Source organism: Schistocerca americana, chromosome X (genome assembly GCF_021461395.2).
Source record: "Schistocerca americana isolate TAMUIC-IGC-003095 chromosome X, iqSchAmer2.1, whole genome shotgun sequence".
Taxonomy (NCBI): domain Eukaryota; kingdom Metazoa; phylum Arthropoda; class Insecta; order Orthoptera; family Acrididae; genus Schistocerca; species Schistocerca americana.
Genome location: NC_060130.1, coordinates 715,734,029 through 715,759,740, shown reverse-complemented (window position 1 = coordinate 715,759,740; position 25,712 = coordinate 715,734,029). Strand labels below are relative to the sequence as shown.

The 25,712-nt window shown below is 42.6% G+C and overlaps 1 protein-coding gene across 1 annotated transcript in view; it reads right to left on the bottom strand.

Annotated features, from left to right (window-relative positions):
- LOC124556270 (potassium voltage-gated channel protein Shal) overlaps positions 1–19,668 on the bottom strand; it is an 832,638-nt gene extending 812,970 nt beyond the window's left edge. The window contains exon 1 of the mRNA XM_047130255.1: positions 18,554–19,668. Within this exon, the coding sequence (XP_046986211.1) occupies positions 18,554–19,668 (1,115 nt within the window). The remainder of the gene's footprint in view (positions 1–18,553) is intronic.
- Positions 19,669–25,712: the final 6,044 nt, after the last annotated feature.

Sequence of the window (25,712 nt, the reverse complement as noted above, 5' to 3'; positions counted from 1 at the left end):
TTTCGCAGGTGGTCCACGTCTCCTCTATTAACTGCCTGCACTCCGGATTCTGGAGGTGTAAAATATTAAACTTCCATGTGTCTCAGCCGCACTAAACTCTCTCCCGTTGGAGAGAGACACTGCACATGTACGCGATATGGGCAGAGAAGGTCGTAGGTCTCAACTCAGCGTCAATACTCACAGTCGTGAGACCTAGGGAAACATAGACACAATCATGGTGACTCGCCGATTGGCTCGTAGCATAGTATATCCACTTCAGTTACCATGCACTTATTCCCATGTGTCAGTGCATTGTGTAGCGTAGACATCATGTCCATAAAAAGCCAGAAACTTGTCGAGACGAAGTTCTTGTACGAGGGCAATATCAGTGTCTGACTCCAGCAACATCTTATAGAGCAAGTGAAGGTTGACCTGCGTCCTGCTTGTGTTGACATTTATGAAGCCATTCCTATAAGTCTGCTGTGGTTCCATAGTGAGGGGGACGCTCATTGAACAAGAAAACCAGCAGAGTCCATGTCACTTCAACAGACATTGGGATTCTGTCCAAACCTCCATTTCATTAACGGTCATTGGTTGCTGCTGCAGCAGCCGCAGGTATTTCAACGTTCGTTGGTACGTCTTCAACACCATGAGACCAAGCAGTAGTGCACTGGCGCAGAGCGTCCAGGAGAGACTCTGTAGCATCCGAGGGCGTCAGTGTGGCGTCGGAGGAAGAATGGCGATGTTCCGATTGCTGCCTGTCGAGGGTAGGCATGTTTCTAGGTGGGTGTGCGGATTGTTCTGTATCCAATGGCAATGGGCATGATGTTCTGCCATGGGAGCATCCAATGGGAGAAGGTCTCGGCAGAAAGGATCAGTGTCACCCATCCGTTGTTGCCAGCATATGTCTGATAGGGTGAGCTGAAGCCTCTTTCGTCTCTTCGGCGATGGTTGTTTATGCATGTGTGCTTCAGTATCCGAGGATGGCAGCAGTTCCTGATGGGCAGGCATGAAGGCATAACCACTGAGTCGACATCCATCCTTCCCGCTGGAACTCCCACAGCCCCTGTCAGCACAGGCGGAGCAGTAGAGAGCACAGGTATATAAGACGTTCCCTCTTCATCTCCCAGATGTACAGCCACAGTCGGCAAAGGTTGATTAGTGGGAGGCGGCGCTGACAGTGGACTGGGGTGATTCTGGAGAACTTCGACATACGTCAGTGGAAACACAGGCGGTGTAGTCGAAACCAGAGCATCCCCAGGAGGCAGTTGCGTGATCCTCCCCTGCATGCATTTCGAACGAGCATGTTCTCCTCGGTCACAGCCTAAGCAGATTTTTGACTGTGCATCACGTATTACGATGACGCGGCACCCGACAGTGTATAAATAGGATGGCACGTGATTAGCCAGTTGAATACCCACCTGCCTTATTCCATTGAGGACTGTGTACATGGTGAAGTGAGCCCACTTTTCAGCCATATGGCTTGCCACATTCCTGTATGGATGAAGCGCAGAAATAATTATCTCTGAATGTACCTCAAACAGGAGTTAAAACACGTATCGTCCGCAGTCCGAGCACCGCATGGTCTACAGACATGCCATCTAAATAATAGAACTTGAGAACTTCCTAGTGTCATTTAGAATCTTGTCACATGCTGTGTCATTAATGAACTTCACATACATCACACTGCCCACTATGAGTAGGTGTATGCCAATAAGGTCACTATAGTCGAACTTCACATCATCTCTGAGAAACTGTTTGATGTCATGTGCTTTTGGACATGCATATTCATTCGAAAAGCTGACCTTCAGTGTCGATTTACGACAAGTGTTGACCATTCTTCTTATAAAAGAAATATAGTGAGCGAACACGACTGAAGCACAGAAACAACCCTAAACGCAAACATAAAAACGTAAACATAGGCGTCTATGCCGCTACAATGCCGAAGGCACACTCACCATTTTGGCTATCCAGGCATGCGTCGCGGACTGACCCATAGATCAGTCTCACCGTGTGTCCACGTCCTGACTCCCGCGGTTGCTATGATTCCCGCTCACGGAGGAATTTATTTATTATTGTCGCGGCCTATCTAGGCATGTACGGTACCACTACTTCAAAATTTTTGTGTTTCATGGTGTACTATGCATGTCTGAGTCGAAGTAAGCACATTTGTAGTTGTGTCGATGGGACGATGGTTCATTTATCGTGACGACGGTACATGTTGGTTTACTGAAGTCTGAGCCCTCATAATTCCCATTTACGGTCCTCAGTGTTCAATCTAAAACATCGAAACTAATTTCTTTTTCAAGTATTAGAATAAATATTATTTTGAGCTCATCTTTTCTGGAATATTCCTAATTTTAGATTCATAGACTTTGTTTAATCATACTAGGTCACCCATATAGCTTCGCTAATATACAGCCTAAATATATAGCTTTCTCTTGCATTTTTGTATCTTCTTCGCAAAATTGGTTTGCCATCTACTTTGCGAAATTTTATTTTACTGAAAGGGCGAAGGTGTTTCCTATTACCAGACAACTTTTCTGTAGAAAAATTTTACCAATGAATGGGAAACAATTAAATATAGTTTAATCAATAAGGGCAATGCCAAAAATGGAAGAATACATGACACCTTGACGAACTTAGTTATTTCACCACACAACCTTTCTTCAAAACACAGGATGATTCATTGCAAACCTTTGCCGAGGTGCTGAATACTCGCTATACCCTATCTACAGGCTGACAGTTATTGAACTATATGAAATAAAATCATAACTTCTGAACGGTTTTCGTTAGGACGTTCAAATTGCACGGTTGGCCGCAGGTCATGATGGAAATTAGTACTCGCTGTATTGTTTGATTTAGCGACGAAGCCCAATTTTATTTGGATGGGTTCAACAGTAAGCAAAATTAGCGCACTTGGGGTACTGAGAATCCGTATTTCGCGATGCAGAAGTCACTTTACCCTCAACGGGTGACTGAGTGGTGTGCGATGTCCAGTCACGGAATAACCAATGCGATGTCCTTTGATGGTACACTGACTACTGAACCGTACGTGAAGACTTTGGAAGATGATTTCATCCCCATTATCCAAAGTGACCCTGATTTCGACAGGATGTGGTTCACGCTCGACCCCGTCGAAGCAGGAGAGTGTTTGGTGTCCAGGAGGAGCACTTGGGGACCGCATTCTGGCTCTGGGGTACCCTGAGGCCACGGACAAGGGCCTCGATTGGCCGCCATATTTTCCGGATCTGAACACATGCGACTCCTTCTTGTGGGGCTGTATTAAACACAAGGTGTACAGCAATAACCCCAAAAACATTGCTGAACTGAAAACGGCCATGCAGGAGTCCATCGACAGCATCAATGTTCCAACACTTCAGCGGGTCATGCAAAATTTCGCTATTCGTCTGCACCATATCATTGCCAATCATGGCAGGCATATCGATCATGTCATAACCTAAATCTGAATATCTGTATTGACGTTTAAATGTTAAATAAAACGTGTGCACACCGTAGTTTGTAACTAATTTACGTTTTTTCATATATATCAATAACTGTCACCCTGTAGGTAGCATACTGTTACAAACGTAAGTTAATTACAGACAACACATTTCAAAAGCTTTACTATTTAAAGCTAAATAAACTACTTGAACTGAAACACTTTAAATTAAAAAACTATGTTTTTTGTTATAAATGATAGCGAAGGACTTTGCTTTTTAAAAAAGTAGGATTATCAAATAATGAAGAGTTTTTCATAGAATATTTTGCAGAAGAAATACACCAAAGTAAAAGCATGCAGTACTCGCAAATTTTCTGTCATCAAGACGATAATATTCACCACTGAGACATGGTCTTCAAATAAGTGAGATACCTGTCTCAGCGAAGGGACATTACGCTAAAGAAAGAATGTTTACGATTTTATGTCACGAATAATAGTTTCAAAGAAAACCACATGACACTAAATAAAGTACATAAAGTGAAAGAAATAATGGAGAAGTCTTTAAAGACGCAAGATTCGTACCTCACTAACAGCTCATTACGCTAAGGAAAGAATATCCGCTTTTATGTGTCTTGTATAATGCTTTTAACGAAAACCACACCGCACAGAATATAGGACTTGAGATGAAAGAAATAATGAAGAAATGGTATAATTAAGGCGGACTAATTGCTGTTGTCGGCTATGTTCCACATGGGATGTACCATGTGTGTTAGATTCACCAGGTGTTGCAGGTAATTCATTTGTTTATTTATTTATATACACGGGTAGCACATGTTTGCAGGGATCGTTTTGTCATTGGTGAATAGGAAATCGTCTGAAGCCAAATCTATTATTTATTTATTTATTTATCTCATGCTAATTTAGGTTGACCGTACTGACCGCAATATTGAGATACTGAGCTGATGTAGTTACTAACCTTCCTAAAAAGAACTTTTCTGTTTTATCGTTATAGCTCGTGAAACGTCACCACAGCTACAGTTAACATTTTAAAATTGTTTCAGTCAGCGGACTATTGTAAACGAGAAATAGTGGAATTTGCACAATGCCGCATGTAAATAAAGATTACGATTAGTCCAAAATATGTCAGAAAGGTAGAACAGTAGACTGGGCACACTTTCAAGTTTAGTAGGGTTGGAAGATGAATCGGTTCCTGCACAAATGAATTTAGCAAATACTCCACTGTTTTCGTCAGGTCTATATACGTGTACGTTTAAAACGTACAACACTATTTGGGTAACTCTCTATTTAACTAACGACGTTAATTTCATTTCAGCAGAAAAGTTTACACTTTCATAATAAATGGCTTCCATCAGCTTTCATTTAGACACAGTGTTACAAAGTACTTAATTTTCACACAACTAATTCTGTTAGTTCACGAACTCTCTTTAAAATTTGCATGTTTAAAGAACAAGTTGGCCAACAAAATTAATGGATTAAATTTGTCTTTAAGTGACGAGTTTGTTAATAAATATCTGCGTTTCTATAAAACACCTCCAGTTTAAATGTTATTTGCTTTCCTTAAGCAAATTCAATGATTTACCTTCCGTTCTCCTGATCATGATATTCTAGTAGAATCTGAAATAAAATTCCTTCTGAAGAACCAGGATGAAAACGTTGCCTAGTCGGAATAGCTAACATCTGGTTTGAGCATAGGTTTACAAAATTAATTGCCAGAGAAAGAAGTGACAGAGAGAGATATATATAAACAGCCACCGACGCTAAAAATTCTGTGTAATCAGGACGTTGAAAATCCACTTGCGCTTTTAAGACATGGTCGATTGAATATCCAGTAAATTAAAATCGTATCAATGGTCTGAAAGAATTTGTCATGTGGTACTTTAGTTTCTTTACACACTCTTTCCTGCTCAAACAATTAAAAAAAGAGACCTTGTTAAGTTATTACGAGCAGGCGTAGCTCGATACATCCGGGAACACAGGAACTGAGACTAATTGGGAATATAATAAAAATGTTATTACAAGGCGAAAATATGTATAGGATTGTTCTTCACGTTTTTTTTTACTGTCTAAAAGCGGACCACATTTTTCCTGGCCCCGACACCTAAATAAATTGTATTCCTATTGATTTAAAATAAACATCTTTCCATCCAATACACGTTTCATCCTCCTATATTGCATAATAAGCATGCCTCCGACCTAAACATCTGGTCAATTTGTTAATGTACCCTATATTATGAGTTTAGAGGCCCCTTTCCCACGGGTTCAAAAGACATAACATCTGATTTTGAGCCCTTATACTCTTCTTCACATTTATAATTCACTGGAGCGAACACACACACACACACATGGAGCTAGTAATATGCAAATGTTTCAAAAACGTGTGGCTGAAACAAAGAAGGCAGTCAACTCGAGCCACATATGTGTGTAATGTCCCATCGCTTCAAATTGAGCCGGCCGGAATGGCCGTGCGGTTCTAGGCGCTACAGTCTGGAGCCGAGCGACCGCTGCGGTCGCAGGTTCGAATCCTGCCTCGGGCATGGATGTGTGTGATGTCCTTAGGTTAGTTAGGTTTAATTAGTTCTAAGTTCTAGGCGACTGATGGCCTCATAAGTTAAGTCGCATAGTGCTCAGAGCCATTTGAACCATTTTTTCGCTTCAAATTGAAATGATGGAAGACGAAGAATTCTATTGAAATGTTGAGAAACTCTATCCTCTCAATAAACCGGGCCATGACGAGCCCTTGTGTAGTGTAATTTTAATTTGTAGGAATGGTTAGATTGCATAAGTCATAATGGATTATTCGGAGTGGACATACTATGTGAAAAAACTTAAACAGAGGGCACTGGCAGTCGTGTGGCAATACAGGTCTCCACCCAACGCCCACACTTCAAACACCCTACCACCACCCCACCCCTGCTTACCCATAATCAGCATGTAAGGAGACAAGTTCACTTGTGTGGAATAAAACATCTTAGACGTCACGAAGTACTAAGAATCTGTTGTGCAATGTATGGCAAAATCACAAAATTTTTGACTGTATATACACAAAGAACCACATCATAAGTTGACTACAACAAGCCAAAAACAATGAAATTATTTGCGATTTGTAATAATCATAACGCTGTCTCGACTAGGCAATATCTTGATAAAAGTTAATGCAATGGCATCGATCCGTGCTGTTCTTGAGCGATGAATTCAGATAGTGGAAATGCCGTGTGGCTAGGGCCTCCCGGCGGGTAGACCGTTCGCCTCGTGCAAGTCTTTCGAGTTGACACCACTGCGGAGACTTGCGTGTCAATGAGGATGAAATGATGATAAGGATAACACAACACCCAGTCCCTGAGTGGAGAAAATCTCCGACCAAGCCGGGAACCGAACCCGGACAGTGAGGTATGACATTCCGTCGCGCTGACCACTCAGCTACCAGGGTCGGACAATTCAGACAATACCGAGACTATAATCAACATACGAGCCTGTTTATACTCTGTGATGACAATAAAATAAGCTATAGGCATCAAAAACTTTTTTGGTTGGGGTAAAATCCAAATAGCACTTTCATTGGCTGCCAAGAACTGTGCTGTTACAGCCATCAGGCATCATCTATGGCCCAAAAATAGTATATTTCCAGTGATCAATAATTCATTGTTGTTCTCCCAACGGTGAGCGCCTCGTATACAACCATCCTCCTGCAAACATATATCTTTTCGGGCTATCGTGCTGTTCGATAGTTTTTCATACACTTGGTAGAACTTAGAGTTTCACCTCCACGCAACTGGGCTCAATATTTGGCGAGATATATTGATATCGAGCACCGGCCAGTTGTTGTAGTTTCATTCTAACTTCTCAGTGGATGGTACGAAGGGATTACAAACCACTGTACTGGCAGAAACACTAACATCATTGAGGAAGATGGGACCACATATTATAAGGGGCAGTCAAACGCAAACCGAACACCCCCACAACGGAACCATCGAATAGTTTCATTCAAAAATAATCACCACACGCGTTAAGACATTTATCCCACTGGGAGAGGAAACGATCAATTCCTGTTTCCCAGAACGCAGTCGGCCGCTGAACAGATTCACAGCCCCATCCACTCCTTCACTTTCTCGTCCGACAGAAACCGACGTCCAAGCATGTCTTTCTTCACGTAGCCAAAGATGCGAAAATCACACGGTGGAAGATCCAGGCTGTACGGAGAATGCTGCAGTGTTTACCAACCAAATCGTTGAAACAGTGTGGGGGCGGGCGTTATTGTACAATACCATGATACCGTCCGAGAGCATTCTTGAGGGTTTTGACTTGCTTTGCAGTTTCTGCAAAGTGTCTTCATAGCACTGCGCATTGATTGTGGTTCCACGCTCGAGGAGTAGAGAGCCTCTGCAGTCGAAGAAAAACGTCATCATTACCTTGCCAGAACTAGCGTGAACTGTTTGGATTTCTTTGGTGGGAGAGATATGCGATGTTTATATTTCTGGCTTTGCCGTTTGCCCTTGGGCTGTCAGACGGAATAATCCTGTTGTACGATCACGCCCACCCCGACACTGCCGATCCGACGAAGACTATATTTCAGCGATTTGGTTGGGAAACACTGCAACATCCTCTGTATAGCTTGGATCTTTCACAACCTTTCATCTCACTTTCATTGTCAATGTGGTATTTCAAGTCTGTTTTAATTTATCGAATTTTTTATTGATTAATTATTTCTTTTTTTATTAACTGATTTTTATATCTCTGCATATGATTTCTGGTCATTGCGACTAAAAAATTATATCGCTTGCTTTAGGAGTTATTCTACCTTTCGTCATTCCTCTTACGGTTGGGGTGAGATAGACGGTGGTACGAATTCTTGATTATCCTATGATTGCTTTTATTGTGCGAAGAAACGATTGGATTGTCGACTCAGTATTTTTTTAAATTTTTGACTCAGGTCTTGAGCTTTGTATATATCTATATTCACTCAAAACACAACGCTACAATTATAAATAAAAAGGTGTAAAGGAATTTATTGAATAAACTATTCTCGGTTTACAATTTATTATTATTTCTACTTCACTACCGTAATCCATTGTCGAACTGATCTCTATTTGTTAAAGTTTCGAGACAATAATCTGACGATGATCGCTGCTGCTGCGAGAGAGGTATTGTATAGTCATCCTTGCATAACAGCAGAATTAAATCAAACGACCCTGCTGAATCATATTTCGAGGTGAAGTTACGACAATACTGTTGAATGTTGGTCGTCCTGACGATTGGAACAAGATTTTTTTCTAAATATTGCTTTTAATTAATATTCTGTATATACTGAATTTCAGAAATTGTTTCAATGGCAACCTAATTTTCTTCTGCACTCGTATTCATACAAGTCGACAGGTACAATTTCTAAAATTCAGCATTGACATTAGACAGGATCCAACTCCAGTGACAGACTTTACAAGAACGGCGTTGTACATTACGGTGTGGTTTACTGTTAAAATTCCGAGAGCGTACGTTCGTAAAAGTGTCGACCAAGGCTTCGATTTCCCGTACCCCCCCCCCCCCCCCCCACCCTGCTCCCGCGCAACCACCACGAAAGTAAAATTAGAGATATTCGAGCTCATACAGTGGCTTAGCGGCAGTCGTTCCTTGTGACTGGAGCACGAAAGTGAAAAGTGACAGTCGTACATACCCTCCGTCACATAACGAACAGTGGCTTTCGGAGTATAGATGTATATGTTGTTATAGCGGTATTGCTGTAAGGTGTATATCATCTGGTAAGGGATTTTAAAATTAAACGTTCCTTTCAAGCGACATATGCTCCACGACGATACGATGTCACCGCGCGGGATTAGCCGTGGGGTCTGAGACGTTGCAGTCGTGGACTGTACGGTTGTCCTGGCGGAGGTCCGAGCCCTCCCTCGGGCATGGGTGTGTGTGTTTGTCCTTAGGATAATTAAGGTTAAGTAGTGTGTAAGCTTAGGGACTAATGACCTTATCAGTTAAGTCCCATAAGATTTCACACACATTTGAACATTTTTTGGTACGGTATTACTGTGCCTGTGTTAGTCTAAATTACGATGCAAAGGTCCTTCTTACATGCACGCATGTCCGAACGGAAAGACACTGTAGCGACTACAGACATTGTGAAATACGTGAAATGTATGAAAATTTGAGCCGGACCGGGACTCGAACCCAGATTTCCCGCTTATTGCAAGCAGTGTGGTTCGAGTCTCGGTCCGGCTCAAATTTTCATTGTCGTCGTTCCATTATACGGTTGATGATTGTCCATATTCGCAACAGCGAATAAATTTATAGTATTATACTATAAGAAGCTGAACAAAAACTCTTTTATAACGCAATGGCTGTTTTCCTTCTCGTCTCGTTTCTTTCGTTGTTACTTACTCCGCTCATCTTGCTTTTCTTCCTTCTCTTCATCTGACCGTGTTATCGCTCAGCCCTTGCTCTCATGTCGACTTATTTACTCAATTTACGTTCCTGCCAAGGCTTACAGAAAAGTCCAAATTCAGTCACAGGTAATCTTTGTTACTTTTTTAGTTTTTTATATCTTAATAAATTTTACCTTAAAAATAATGAGTATTATAATACTGTTAATACTGCAACTGTTATCACTATTAGCCTCGTTGTTTTTAAGATAATTATTAATAATACGTAGTTTAATATCTCATTGTCAGTAGTTTGGAAATCCATGTAATTTATATTCTGTATACTGAGAGCCTAGTAACAGAAATGATGCGACAGGATGGTTCTTTTATTGTATCAGTCATCAGATTTCGCAGAGAAAGAGATCGCGTTGGTGACTTGAAAAATTTTCTTTCTATAGAAGGAGAAGAAATGTCAGAATCGATCGAACTGTAGCTCTTTCAGAAGAACTACATAGAACACCAAAGGCTGTGACAAAAAGCGGGCCTTGAAAGGCGACGCCGGCGGCTGGTGGCGGCCTCGTGCCACCGATCAAAGTCTCTGCCACAGTCAGCACGCGGACAGTTATAAACCACAAGCCAGCTCAACCGTGCCTTCCAAACATCAAAGGCTGCCTCCGCGTTACGCATTTCTTCTCATCTCGTTCCTAGAACTTCTGCTTATATGGCCAGTAGTTGCTGAGTGTTGAGACAGTGTGTAGAAAATGGGTTAGAAGTTTACCAGCCATAGCTATTACAAATAGCTCACAACATATTTTTACCACAGCTAAATGTACTCGTACGTGCGTCGTTTACAATACTTCTTTACAGGCAGATGCAACATCAAGATGAATGTTTTCATAAATATGTAGTAACCACATTTATTTACAAAGCAAAAATTTGTCAGACAGGTCTAAATAACAAATTCGAAAGCGAAGAAAGTAATCCTCTCTTATTGATGCAAATTGTACAGAGAGAAGCTGGTACTCGAGTACGATTCCGAACTTACGAACCGACGCCCTGTCCCCAGAGAAAACAAATGCGTTCGGAATTTCTTCTCAGTTCATACCTAGAACTTTTGCTTCTATCGCCAGTCTTTCCTTATTGATTAGATAGTGTGTAGGAAATAAGTTAAATGTTTGCCAGCCATATCGATTATAAACAGCCCACAACTTAGAAGTGGCGACCAAAACGTTTCCGTTTGAGGGCGTTGCTGCAGCGTAATCGCAACTTAGAGCGTCTCCGATTCCGATGTGTGAGCACCGACGTGTATGTAAAAGATTAGTGTGGCATTTGTGTCTTTCTGACGCGCGTGAGGTAAATGAAGAAACGTGAACTATGGCGACGTTATTACCAAATGCGTCCAAATAGGACCAACCTGCTGTTATTCGTTTCTTGGCTGCTTAATGAAAAATGCGTATGGGGCAGAACGTCTGTCGAAAACCACGGTTGTGGACGTGATAACGCACGTCCCCATATATCTCAGAAGTTACACCAGCTCAAGGGGGAGACACTCGAGCGCCCACCCTACAGCCCTAATCTCTCCCCATACGATTATCACCCCTTCGTTCCCTTAAAAAAGGCGTTGATGGGTTGACGATTCCTGTCGGGCGATGATGTGCAGCAGGGAGTTACGAACTTCTTCGCGCAGCAGGACACGGTGTTTCAACACACGTGTATCTTCAATCTGATGCGTCGGTGGGATGATTGCCTGAGTGCTGAGGGTGATTCCACCTGATTGGCATACTGGTTCTGGACTGCTCTGCCTTCAAACGGAAATTTTTTGATCGCCCCTTACCTTTTCATCACAGCTAAATTTATTCGTAGTTACGTCGGTTAGAATAGTTTCTCGCAGGCATAAGCAACTTCAAAACAAAGGTTTTCATAACTATACCGTGACCATATTTATTTACAAACCAAATATTTTATCCCATTCTTTTTCCGACAGGTATAAATAACAGACTCACAAAAAAATAATGTAATCTTCGCATACTGAAGCAAATTATCCAGATATAAGCTGGTACGACTCCGAGCTTAGAAACAGAAGCCCCTTTTCTCGATCTACATAAGCGCGGTGGTCAGGCGACGCTCCTAATTTGAAACCTGACGTTTGAAAATATAAAGCAGTGACGTACGTGCCCTTCGCTAAACACGTCGAACATACTTGTTCTTTTCAAAATTATCTCATACCTAAAACAGAGTGACAGCGAAAACGTGTAGTATTTGACTTTATCAAAATTCGATGCCTCTATACAATATTCTACACAGGAAACAAGATTTTTATCGTAGCCCGGAAAAAAATTTAGGCACTTCCGGAAACCACGCGTGGAAACCAAAGACGAGGCATGGTTGAAAATGCAGTAGCGAGCGAGCGAACGTGAGCTCACATCAGCTACACACGGGTCAACAGGGATCCAAATCAAAGCCAGTGCCAGAAAAGTGAGGTAACATTTGTAGTCGTGAATTTGCGTAGCGACCCACCGACCGGGTCGGGTATTTATTTCCTGTAGCGGACCGCCTGCCATCCTTGTGTGACGCGTTTGCTGCGACCCCTGGAGTCGCAGCAGCCGAAAGCAGAACTATCTGCCTCACAGACAATATCTCCGGCATTCTCCGAATCTGTCTCCATAGCGCTGGAATGGTGAAATATTAGAATAAGCATAGTATGATCGAATGTTAGGAGCAGAAGACAAACATGTGAAATAAAATTTACTAGTAGCTGTAAGCAATACGGAGTGACAACACGAGAAAATATTGGATCAGAGCAATCTCCTGAAGTACAATACGTAGGTAACGAGGATTAAGTAACATTCAAAAATGAACATAAAACGAAAGAAATGTTAATGAAATTACACAACCGGGGATTAAACAACATAAAAAAATGAACATAAAACGAAAGAAATGTTAATGAAATTACACAACTTGGTTAAAAACTAAGTACATATGTAAACAAGAAATAACAGAGATGTGCCCAGACTTGTGCAGAAGCAGTGACAAGACTATGAAATATTAGTTCCACGTAGTGATTAGTTACATACGAGAGAAATGGTTTGATTGGCAATACTTCACATATCACTGACCTCAATGTACAAACGAAATACTTTGCACGAAGTTGGTACATCACCATGAGAATTCTGTGTAACTGACGTATTCAGGTCAAATTAAAACTTCAGGCTTTATCTACATCTACATTTATACTCTTCAAATCACTGCGAGTGTGTGACAGACGGCAATTACCATTCGTTGTCCCTACGAGAACGATAGACAGAGGGCGCGGGATGACCTTGCCATCATTACTGGCACTTGTAGAAGACAGATATTGTAAAATCGGTTTGACCATGGGTTTTACATTTGAAAATACGCCAAGCTAGCAGCCTATTTTTCACCATACAATGTTTAAAATATTTTCTGAATATGTACTATTGTTAATTTCCAATTGACTAACAGTATGTAGGACGTTTTTCGCAAGTACAGCAGTGCTTAATCTTCGAGAAAGATCTTCGTCTAAGTTCACTAAGACTGAAGGTAAACTGTGTTTTCTGGGTACCAGCGCGACTATTCCAACCGAATTCTACCGCCTCTCGAAAGACCTTTCTGTCACCAACCATAGCACATACACTGTGTGCAAGAGTTAACAAGAACAGTGACTGATAATTAGTCCACACAATCACTTTTAGAGAAATCCTTACGTCTTTAGTTTGGTGCATACTTGACATTTCAGTTGGCAATAGCATTTCTGATACTCGATATTGGCTCCTGTAGCTCCAATCGAATCTAAAGAATTATGAGAATTTGATGCCACGTTCGAACACATTTATTTAAACTGACTGACCCTCAGATAAAATATATATATATCATACTGTACATTATGGCTACATTTAGATTCCATTTATTCGTAGCTAGTGTGTTCTCGGAGCTGTTGGAAGACTTTGCCGCCTCAGGTGTCCACCAAATGAACTTCGGCACTATACATGGAATGTCTATGGACATTTATCAAATTCTTTTATACTACGTGGTCACGAATTCAAGCTATTGAACGACATCAGTTTCTACGTCAGTTGTTAAACAGCATGAACTCGTACAAAAAGTTGGTTCTTACACAACTCGACATCCATGATCGTGAGGAAGAATCATAAAAAGTTAGGAAGAAAGGTACTAGCTGTGTCGTGTTGAGTGGAGAGAGCTCTAAATTCGAGCGAAGTCTGAAACAACAGACAAAATGTGTCTCTCCCACTCACATCCCAGTCTCCGTTATACGACAGATAATTTCGTTAGATACATACTAAACAATCTGACATTCTGAAAATCGTGTACGTCTATAAAAACATCACACATACAGTGAACATTCCTACAATATCCCTACCACCCTTCATAAAGAAGGGTCATGCAATGAGGAGGTACCTGTTTCAACATTTAAAGGATGGGAAAGGAACACAAGTTATGGACCAGCTACCACTGACTGTAATATCACGTTTTATCGAATATGACGGCATCGGCTTAGTTGATGGAACATTAATTCAGGATCTCGTCGTTGGTTTGCCCTTTTTCAGAGGTCGTAGTTTACAACTCACACCCGTATTTGAACTACATTGTAAGTCCCACGATTATAAAATAATTTTCTAGAAATGATTCAATTAAGTTTGACTTAGTTTAAAAAAAGACAGCGGCTTAACTATTAGTGAACTTTGGTAGTTATCCTGCCTTTTCTCGCGTGTATAATGGCAACTATATAGACGGGAAATGCATAGTTACGTGTTGATAGTAGGACGTTAATGGAAGTGATTTGCCAGATCCGCATTACTATCGGTAGATGATGCAATGATGGGCAAGGAACGCAATTTATGAATCATTTCCACAGATTTTAATGTCATGTTTTATCTGACCTGAGGGCATCGGCATAGATGATGGAACGTTAAATTCAGTATCAAGGTTTCTGATCCAGCACAAGTTTGTATTCGGTATATTTACAATGGACTATTAAAGGAATTGAAGAGAAAGACTAAATCTAGCTTTTCCATATAACTTTGACAAAAAAGTGGCATGTAGTTAGTTAACCGTTCTCATTGCACGTCATTAACAGTCTTTTGTTGTCGATTCGTAAGATGCAGCAGATAATTTCGGAACGTAACTGAACATAATGGAGTACCCTTTTGTAATTAGAGATTGTGCTGCTACCTTTCGTCCTCTATCGGAAGACGCAAATTGCTCCCACCATCAGGTTTTGAACGGGGTAATTAAAGTTCCTGCATTTCATTTCCGTTATTTAATGACCTCACCTGTGGAAATGGGTAAATAATATACAGAAGCCCGTTTCAATTTAAACAATGATAGTACGAAAGTTCCATTGATCTCCACAGGTTCTGTTAAATTTTTAATAGTGAGACAAAGGAAGGCGAGTATATTGCAAGGCAAACATACAATTTGTTCGCCATTCGTAAAAACTATACTTTGTGTATCGCTCTTTGTTCAGCTGTATTTAAACATATTTACCAATCGACACAGAACTGAACCATCCAGTTGTGTCAACTACTCTCCTTTACATTCTTATTCCTGAGCTAGAATATTTGTAACCGAAGACTTTTACTCTGTCATATCTTGTGTCAAATAAGAAGGAGGTAGTGTATTTGGCATACATTTTTATAACTTGTAAAATGATTGTAGCGACAACACATGTCTGTAATCTTAAGCCGTTTGGAAAACCTTTAGTTACATCATGAACTTCGTCAATACTTTCTAATTAAAGTAACCCTACGTGACCAATTTCATAAAAGCTACCGACAGTAAGTGTGAATGTAGTTGGAATAATTAAAGAAAACGAACAGAGAACCATGCAGAGGTACACATAAGTCAAATGAAAAAGGATAAATTTTGCCAGATAGATCTGCAGTTAATATTTTATTTGAAAATCATATGCAGTATCAGATTTTCGGTTTAGAAATACGAGCAAGAAAACTATGGTGGTTGAGATTTTGTTTCTTTACGCTTAGATTGAGTGCAGTAATACCGTAATTTTAGTGGAGGAAAAATGAGGAAAAAGAAGTTCAGAATTTATCTGGTGACTAACTTCCTCCATGCAACCAATAAAAAAGTTTGATAGACCGTAGGGGTGCCAAAGTACATCATTTTGTTCCCTTTAATCACGTTTATACCTTAGTGGCGTGGGAGTAGATTTCCGAAATCATTTAATAGTTTGGATCACTGAGGTTAACCACATATTTTAGTACTAGTTTCTGAAACGTTAACGTGGACTCTGAGTGACTGGGAGAGCCTGCGTGAGTAAAACTCACACATAAGCTCAGAAACAAAGTATTTTTTTTTATATAACACTCGGAGAATATACACAATGTTTTCCTTCTATATCCCATTATTGTTAACCTATCTTCATTTTCATAGCTCAGTTCGTGTTCAAAAATTTTTGAGAAAACTAGGATGTAGAACGATACAAAAGTCCAACCGATTCGAAGTATATCCAATTCGATTATTCTGTTGAAAAATCATTCCCTCGTGATAAAGCTACTCACAAGTGTTAACCCTCCTTTAAGGTTTGACTAGCGTGTGTCTCCCGTCTCATATTATTGTAACGAAATATGAACTGCTTCTACGAATCGCAAGAAATTTTACTTTTACAAACTAATGATTATGTGCTTATGGACAACCCTAATATTTTATGTCTAAATACAGACCTCCATTTATAAAATCTCACTGAGGATTTGAGTAATATGTATGTTTTGATGGAAACATTTTAGATTTGTCTATTCTTTGTCACGCATCCGCAGAACACTTGCACTCTCAGTCCGTCAAATCAATGAAATTCCATATTATTGGCCCTACGATCGGCATCCGTTAGGTAACGCAAAGGAGCTGGGCATATCTTTCGGTTGGCTACATTGCGTGAAATTTGGCTATGGGATAAGAATTTTATTGTATGATTACTAATGATCTGGCTTGTAACCAGTACTTATATAACAACGGCGCAGCAAATTTCACACTGGAAATTTCCGTTAAATGATTTTCAGGTCAATGCCCCAAAGCTACAATACCCTGTCGAGTAAGGGACGTAAGCTTCATGTAATTTAGGGTGAAAAAGCGGTTCACTATGTGTACTATAAATCTCTCCCATCATCAAAACGGTGTTCTGCATCAATGATTGATATATGAATGAACTGAAAACTTTTAGAGAAGTATGGTGTTATATTTCTTGCAGGGGTTACTTAAATTATCAAGAATACAGTGATAAAAAACGGTAACAAGTGGCAACCTAAGGTTTTCCTATAATTAATTGTATTTTTCAGTTTTTGTGGAGTTGATTAAAACGATTTTAAGCGGGGTGTTAAGTTAATGACTCATTAAATTATTGCTGGTTCAAAATCTCGAATTATGGTTAATGTTTTAGTACTAAACTTTCAGCTGACAATTACCACCCTTGAAAAGATCATTTCCAACTAATGTGAACAATACAATGCGAATAACTATTGTTAACGCAATCGCTGAAGTGTCGAGAAACTGGTCTTTCTTGAAAAGACTGTGAAAGTACTCATATATATGCATTGAGACTGGCTGCAATTCTAGACCGTGAGTGTGGGGGTCGTTATACTGCCGGTAGCAGTGCTCAGCGCCCACACCGCAACTACGGAGTTGTACCAAACGCTCATGTACAACAACGGCGCTCTCTCTCACAGTTAAACAGCTGCCGATGTTCAACATTAATGAATCCTTGAAAACGTGACACTCCACAGCGACGTAAGTCTCTCCACGCTTCGAAGCCGTCATAAGTTCTACCAAATTGCACGATGATCGCCAAAGCCAAAGTGGTGTTTCGCATTGCTGTAATAATCGTGTGTAATCTGAAGATTTGACAACATTTGTCGACGAGCTTATTGATACGCAAGAGCCTCGTGCAAAATTAAGGCATTATGTAGTATCCAAGAAGAATAAACTCATTAAATAGTGCCGAGATTGATTTCCTTCATTAACTCGAAGTATCCAACGTACAGTGACTACAGGAATATATTATTAACGACACATTCTTGGTTCTGCGATGTAAAAGTTATGGAAGCAGGAAGTAAAATGCAGAAGAAAGTTCAAAGCTCCAAATCATGAAAAAAAAGGACTCACAGGTAACAACCATTTTTTTCAATGACACAGGAAAGACGATAATCATTATGAGAGGTTATTGACATTTTAACTGATTGTGACTATAGTTCGACGCTCTACGCTGGACTGGATCTAACTTTTAATTTCCTTATATTCTGTTCACCCTGTTCTTTTAATGTTCGTGTATTGTGAACACAAAGAAATGTAATCGACTAATTAAGCACTTCACTGTCAAAGAAAATTAAGCGTTCAAAGGCTACGCAGTTGAGTTTCAACAACAAGTACCGGGGAATGTAAGGCCTCCTTCCACGTGCAATCTGCGTGCGAACTGTTTGACGTGCGGAGAGTAACTGCATAAAAAAGAGAATCAAGATTCTATATTGTGACACTTGGCGGCAAAAGAGGTCTATCTGCGACTACGAATTTTTAAGTAGATGCAGGGCAAATTCGGCGGAAATAAAAGTTGAACTTTGAATATCTTTACAGATATAGCTAGACTTAAGCACCTCGGCGAGCACCTGGAACTTTCTGTACAGAAGAGGATTGGCCACAACTTGTCTACAAGGCACGTAGTAGGTAAGAAGAAAAAGAAAAGAGAAGAAAAAAACAGAAATATACTAACCCAAGTGTCGTCATCGTGACGATGGTGTACCAGAACGCAGCGGGAATCGAAGTGAAATTGGTGTCGTCGACGTTCTTCTCCGCGTAGAACATGACGGTGGCGAAGATGATGATGGCCATGGCGAGCGAGAAGACGAGGAAGCCTAACTCGGAGGCGCAGGACTTGAGCGTGTAGCCGAGGATGCGCAGTCCCTGAGAGTGCCGGGAGAACTTGAAGATACGGAAGACGCGGAAGACGCGCAGCGTCACGAAGGCGCCCGACACGTCGTCGTTGTCAGTAATGCCCAGTCCGATGTAGTAGGGCAGGATAGCCACCACGTCGATGATGCTCATCACAGAGCGAACGAATTTGCAGCGGTCCGGGGCGGCGAACAGGCGCAGCAGGTACTCGGCCGTGAAGATCATGACGCACGCCGTGTCCAAGCAGAAGAAGACGATTTTGTAGCGCTCTCCGCAGGGCAGCGTGCCCGCGCGCCCAGGCCGGAGACCGCAAGGTACCGTCTCCACGACGTTGGCCATCACCGACACGGCGATGAAGAAGCCGGTGACGTAGTAAAAGACGAGCGCCGCCGTCGACGTGTGCGGGTTCTCGAAGGCGCGCCACATCTTCTGCCGGATGTTGGTGAGCTGCTGCAGGTTCTGGTCGCCGTTCTCCGATAGCTTGTCGTCCATAAGCCGCTCGGCATTCTCGCGCTTGCGGTCCCGATAGTCCTCGTAGCAGCAGTCGCCGATGACGTCGGGAAGGATGCCGAAGAAGGCGAGCTCTTCGTCGTAGCTTGTGAGGCACTCGTGCTTGGGGTAGTGAAGCTTTCCCGTGCGGTAGTAGTTGAGGATGTGCCGGAAAATGTCTGGGTCTCGGTCGAAGAAGTATTCCTTGGTCTCTTCGTCGTAGAAGAACTCGCGCTCGTTGGAGCCGAGCAGCGTGTCGGGATACTTCTCGAGCGTGTTGCGCCAAGTCTCGAAGCGACGGCCGCTCACGTTGATGAGCAGCTTCTCGTCGTCGGCCTTGCGGCGGTCCTTGGGCACGGGCGGCGGCGGCAGCGGGTGGGTGGCGATCGGCACCCAGCCGATGGCCGCGGCGCGCGCGAACGGCAGCCACGCGGCCACCGAGGCCATGCTGTGCGGCGCTATGTCTACAGCGCGCGCGCGGCCCGCATGCTGGCGTCGCCCCAGCCAGGCCCTGCACTGCCCGCTGCCGAGGCTCGCGCTCCGGCTTTGCCGCCACGCCGGCGCGCGGTCGATGCGACGCAGCTGCGCACGCGCCGCCCACCGCGACGGCGCCGCCAGATCTTTAGCCCGCGCCGCCTTTCACTTCGTGCCCGACCTACGGATCGTTCGCACGCCAAATGCGATATCCTCATTTTTCCGATCCAGTTTCGTATCCTTCTCGAGCTCTCCGACGCTGCTTCCCGGCGCTGTTAACCCCCTTCTCCTTATTTTCCTTCTATTTTCAATTTACCACCGAGAACTCCTGGGACAAAAGTCTCGCTCCGCCTTAGATCTACTGGCATCGCGTTTGTTAACGGGTGGACGCATTTCGTTCGCGTAACAACTGCTAATTATTTATAATAGCATTCGTGAAATTTCTTTAAGAACAGTGCCGAGCGATCGAAAACAAAGAAAAAAGTGAAAACTTAATCAATCGAAAAGCGTTGTTGGACGAAGGAGTGACAGAGGACTAAACAGTACCTAAAAAAAATATGCGCAGCAGTTTTTCCGATATTCGAGTCATAGCTTTTGACAGACTATATAAAAGATGTATTTACGTGTATTTAGTACCCACTGTTATACCAGACACCGAGCGATGTGTCGAACATTGTTGTGCTGCATGGGATCCTTACCAGATAGTACTGGAGGAGGATATCGAAAAGTTCAGGGACTGGCAGGTCTTCCTACATTAACGTAAAATGAGACAGAGCGTACCACGGATATAATAAGCGAGATGGGGTGCTGATCATTAAAATAATACACTACTGGCCATTAAAATTGCTACACCAAGAAGAAATGCAGATGATAAACGGGTATTCATTTGGCAAATATATTATACTAGAACTGACATGTGATTACATTTTCACGCAATTTGGGTGCATAGATCCTGAGGAATCAGTACCCAGAACAACCACCTCTGGCCGTAATAACGGCCTTGATACGCCTGGATATTGAGTCAAACAGAGCTTGGATGGCGTGTACGGGTACAGCTGCCCATGCAGTTCATCAAGAGTAGTGACTGGCATACTGTGACGAGCCAGTTGTTCGCCCACCATTGACCAGACGTTTTCAATTGGTGAGAGAGAGGGAGAATGTGCTGGCCAGGGCAGCAGTCGAACATTTTCTGCATCCAGAAAAGCCCGTACAGGATTTGCAACATGAAGTCGTGCATTATCCTAAAGAAATGTAGGGTTTTACAGGGATCGAATGAAGGGTAGAGCCACGGGTCGTAACACATCTGAAATGTAACGTCCACTGTTCAAAGTGCCGTCAGTGCGAACAAGAGGTTACCGAGACGTGTAACCAATGGCACCCCATACCATCACGCCGGGTGATACGCCAGTATGGCGATGACGAATACACGCTTACAGCTTGCGTTCACCGCGATGTCGACAAACACGGATGCGACCATTATGATGCTGTAAACAGAACCTGGATTCATCGGAAAAAATGACGTTTTGCCATTCGTGCACCCAGGTTCGTCGTTGAGTACACCATCGCAGGCGCTCCTGTCTGTGATGCAGCGTCAAGGATAACCGCAGCCGTGGTCTCCGAGCTGATAGTCCATGCTGCTGCAGACGTCGTCGAACTGTTCGTGCACATGGTTGTTGTCTTGCAAACGTCCCCATCAGTTGACTCAGGGATCGAGACGTGGCTGCAGGATCCGTTACAGCCATGCGGATAAGATGCCTGTCATCTCGACTGCTAGTGATACAAGGCCGCTGGGATCCATCATGGCGTTCCGTATTACCCTCCTGAACCCACTGATTCCATATTCTGCTTACAGTAATTGGATCTCGACCAACGCGAGCAGCAATGTCGCGATACGATAAACCGCAATTGCGATAGGCTACAATCCGACCTTTATCAAAGTCGGAAACGTGATGGTACGCTTTTCTCCTCCTTACACGAAGCATCACAACAACGTTTCACCAGGCAACGCCGGTCAACTACTGTTTGTGTATGAGAAATCGGTTGAAAACTTTCCTCATGTCAGCACGATGTGGGTGTCGCCACCGGCGCCAACCTTGTGTGAATGCTCTGAAAAGCTACTCATTTGCATATCACACCATCTTCTTCCTGTCGGTTCAATTTCGCGTCTGTAGCACGTCATCTTCGTGGTGTAGCAATTTTAATGGCCAGTAGTGTATCTTTTCACGAAAATAGAATCATCAGCTTCCTCCACCGACGGCCAAAGTATTTTTTTGTCATCTACCTACATAGGTAAAAGAAAGAGAAATCACAGCTCGGAACGAAATGATTCAGGAGTTGTTTTTCCCACGTGCTATTTTAAAGTGGTTCGATAGAGAAACAATCTGAAATGTCTATAAACCCACTACTAAATGACTGTGAACTGCATAGTAATCATGTACATGTAGAAGTTCCAGTAATTTTGCACACCACTAATGGAAGAAATGGCCAGTCGGCATGCGAGAACGCGGAATGGGCACTCATAAAGTTGAAATGAAACTCGATGTCTATGACTTCAGTGTGAAGAGCTCGGGTAATAATGTCTTCCTGGAAGAGAAGAGATTTCTATAATCAGCAATGCATTATAATGTTGCACTCAAGAGAAGCATTGTGCAGAAATGAGTACCATTGCACACATGGGCCGTGGCTGCAAATACATACAAATACTCATGCAAGGGGAACTGCAGAAGTAAGGTCATAAATCAGACGGTAGTAAATTCCAAACCAGCTCCTGTGATCAGTGTAGCTTCAATATATGTAACACTAAGACAGCCAAAAAGATTGTGGCTATACGTAAATTATCACCATAGAAAGAAAAGAGAAAGCGGAATAGTATCAACGGAATGAAAGGATAGCAGAATAACAACATGCGGAGTATTAAACTTCTGTCACCTCAGTCGATGGCAACTGAGTGAGGCACGTTGAGATCTGCTTGAGAGAACCTCTCATTGTAGAGCGGGATGATTACTGATAAATGGCTCAAATACACATGTATATAACCAGAAACTATTAGCAGAAGGGAGACCCTTGTCTTTTGTCTACTTGAGACACATCTTTAAAAAAACTAACTGAGAGATTAATGTCTTCACTGGAGGTATGATCTGCATGGAGGCGGTACTACAGATGTAGTAACAGTCTATAAGAATGACACCCACAAATCCACCCATGTCCCAGTCATAATACTTATTCAAAAACTGCTGTGAAAATACATATTCGGTGCAATAGTATAATATTCGAAACTTCAGATGTCTCTGAGCACTATGGGATAACTGCTGAGGTCATCAGTCCCCTAGAACTTAGAACTACTGAAACCTAACTAACCTAAGGACATCACACGTATCCATGCCCGAGGCAGGATTCGAACCTGCGACTGTAGCGGTCGCGCGGTTCCAGACCGTAGCGGCTAGAACCGCTCGGCCACCTCGGCCGGCTTCGGAACTTCCTGGCACATTAAATCTGTACGCCGGACCAAGGCTCGAACTCGGGATCTTTGCCTTTCATGGACCAGTACTATATAAACCTTTTTTTCCGTCAATGTTCTCGCCATTTGGTCTGGACTGACGTCAAATGACACCCTTGCAAGTTCATCGTGGAATACTTCACTCAGTATTTTTATTACAGAGGGCAACGAGCTCTCCGACCTGATATCTACATCTACATCTACACGGATACTCTGAAAATCACATTTAAGTGCCTGGCAGAGTGTTCATCGAACCACCTTCACAATTCTCTATTATTCCAATCTCGTATAGCGCGCAGAAAGAATGAACACCTATATCTTTCCGTACGAGCTCTGATTTTCATTATTTTATCGTGTTGATCGTTCCTCCCTATGTAGGTCGGTGTCAACAAACTATTTTCACATTTGGAGGAGAAAGTTGGTGATTGTAATTTCGTGAGAAGGTTCCGTCGCAACGAAAAACGCCTTTCTTTTAATGATTTCCATCCCAAATCCTGTATCATTTCTGTGATAACCTCTCCCATATTTCGCGATAATACAAAACGTGCTGTCTTTCTTTGAACTTTTTCGATGTACTCCGTTAGTCCTACCTGGTAAGGATCCCACATCGTGCAGCAGTATTCTAAAAGAGGACGGACAAGCGTAGTGTAGGCAGTCTCCTTAGTAGGTCTGTTACATTTTCTAAGTGTCCTTCGAATAGAACGCAGCCTTTGGTTAGTCTTCCGCACAACATTTTCTGTATGTTATTTCCAATTTAAGTTGTTCGTAATTGTAATACCTAGGTATTTAGTTGAATTTACGGCTTTTAGATTAGACTGATTCATCGTGTAACCGAAGTTTAAAGAGTTCCTTTTAGTACTCATGTGGATGACCTCACACTTTTCGTTATTTAGGGTCAACTGCCACTTTTCGCACCATTCAGATATTTTTTTCTAAATCGTTTTGCAGTTTGTTTTGATCTTCTAATGACTTTATTAGTCGATAAACGCTGCGCTCCCGTGCTGGCGATGAACTGAACTACCCAACCACGAATCGCGACCCGTCCTCACAGCCTTACTTTCGCTAGTACCTCGTTCCCACCTTCCAAATTTCACAGAAGTTCTCCTGCGAAACTTGAAAGACTAACGCTCCTGGAAGAAAGGATATTGCGGATACATGGCTTAGCCACAACCTAGAGGCTGTTTGCAGAACGAATTATTACTCTCCAGGAGAGTGTGCATTGATACGAAACTTCGTGACAGGTCAAAACTGTGTGCCGAACTGAGATTCGAACACGGGACCTGTATCTCGCGGGCAGTTTCTCTACAAATTGAGCAGCCACCACGACTCACGACCCCTCCTCACAGCTGCATGTCCGCCAGTACCTCATCCTCTATCTTCCCAACTTCACAGAAGGTGTATCTAAGCAATATACTTTCTTCCAGCCAGACTTTTCATATATCCGTCCACCCACCCAGATTTAGGTTTTCCATTATTTCCTCAAATCACTTCAGAAAAACGCCGGGTCGGTTCCTTTGAAAAGGGCACAGACGATTTTCTTTCCCATCCTTTCGTAGTCCGAACTTGCGATCTGTCTCTAATGACCGCGCTATCGGAGGGACGCTAAATTCTAATAATCCTTCCTTCCAATTATCAAGTAACGACCACACAGTATGCTCTCCTATTCTTGTAGAAGTTGTGTGAGAATTCATCGATGACTTTCATTCAAGTGAAACTTTATCATCTTTGTCCATGTTTCAGATAGAGCCGTCCGGGGAAAAAAATGGTTCAAATGGCTCTGAGCGCTATGGGACTTAACTTCTGAGATCATCAGTCCCCTAGAATTTAGAACTACTTAAACCTAACTAACCTAAAGACATCACACACAGCCGGCAGCGGTGGTCTAGCGGTTCTAGGCGCTCAGACCGGAACCGCGCGACTGTTACGGTCGCAGGTTCGAATCCTGCCTCGGGCATGGATGTGTGTGATGTCCTTAGGTTAGTTAGGTTTAAGTAGTTCTAAATTCTAGGGGACTGATGACCACAGATGTTAAGTCCCATAGTGCTCAGAGCCATTTGAACCAACATCACACACATCCATGCCCGAGGGAGGATTCGAACCTGCGATCGTAGCGGTCGCGCGGTTCCAGACTGTAGCGCCTAGAACCGCTCGGCCACACCTTCCGGCCAAGGTACGCACCGCGATGAATGCTCCAAAGAGCAAATTATACTGTCGACAACTAACTAGTAGTTCCGGAATAGAGATCATGTCACAAAATTGATCAACCATGTCACTGATACACGTATTCTAAAATCCTGAAGTCGACTTCAAATGCAGCACGTCCAGTCGATGGAATGACGGGTGTAGTTCAGTAATTGAGATATTCCGTGAGATTCTGCGATGATTCAAAAGTTCACCACCTGCTGAGAACATCGCGTTCTCTCCGGCTCAAGGCTCTGTGCACTGTGGGACTTAACATCCAAGGACATCAGTCCCCTAGAACTTAGAACTACTTAAACCTAACTAACCTAAGGACATCACA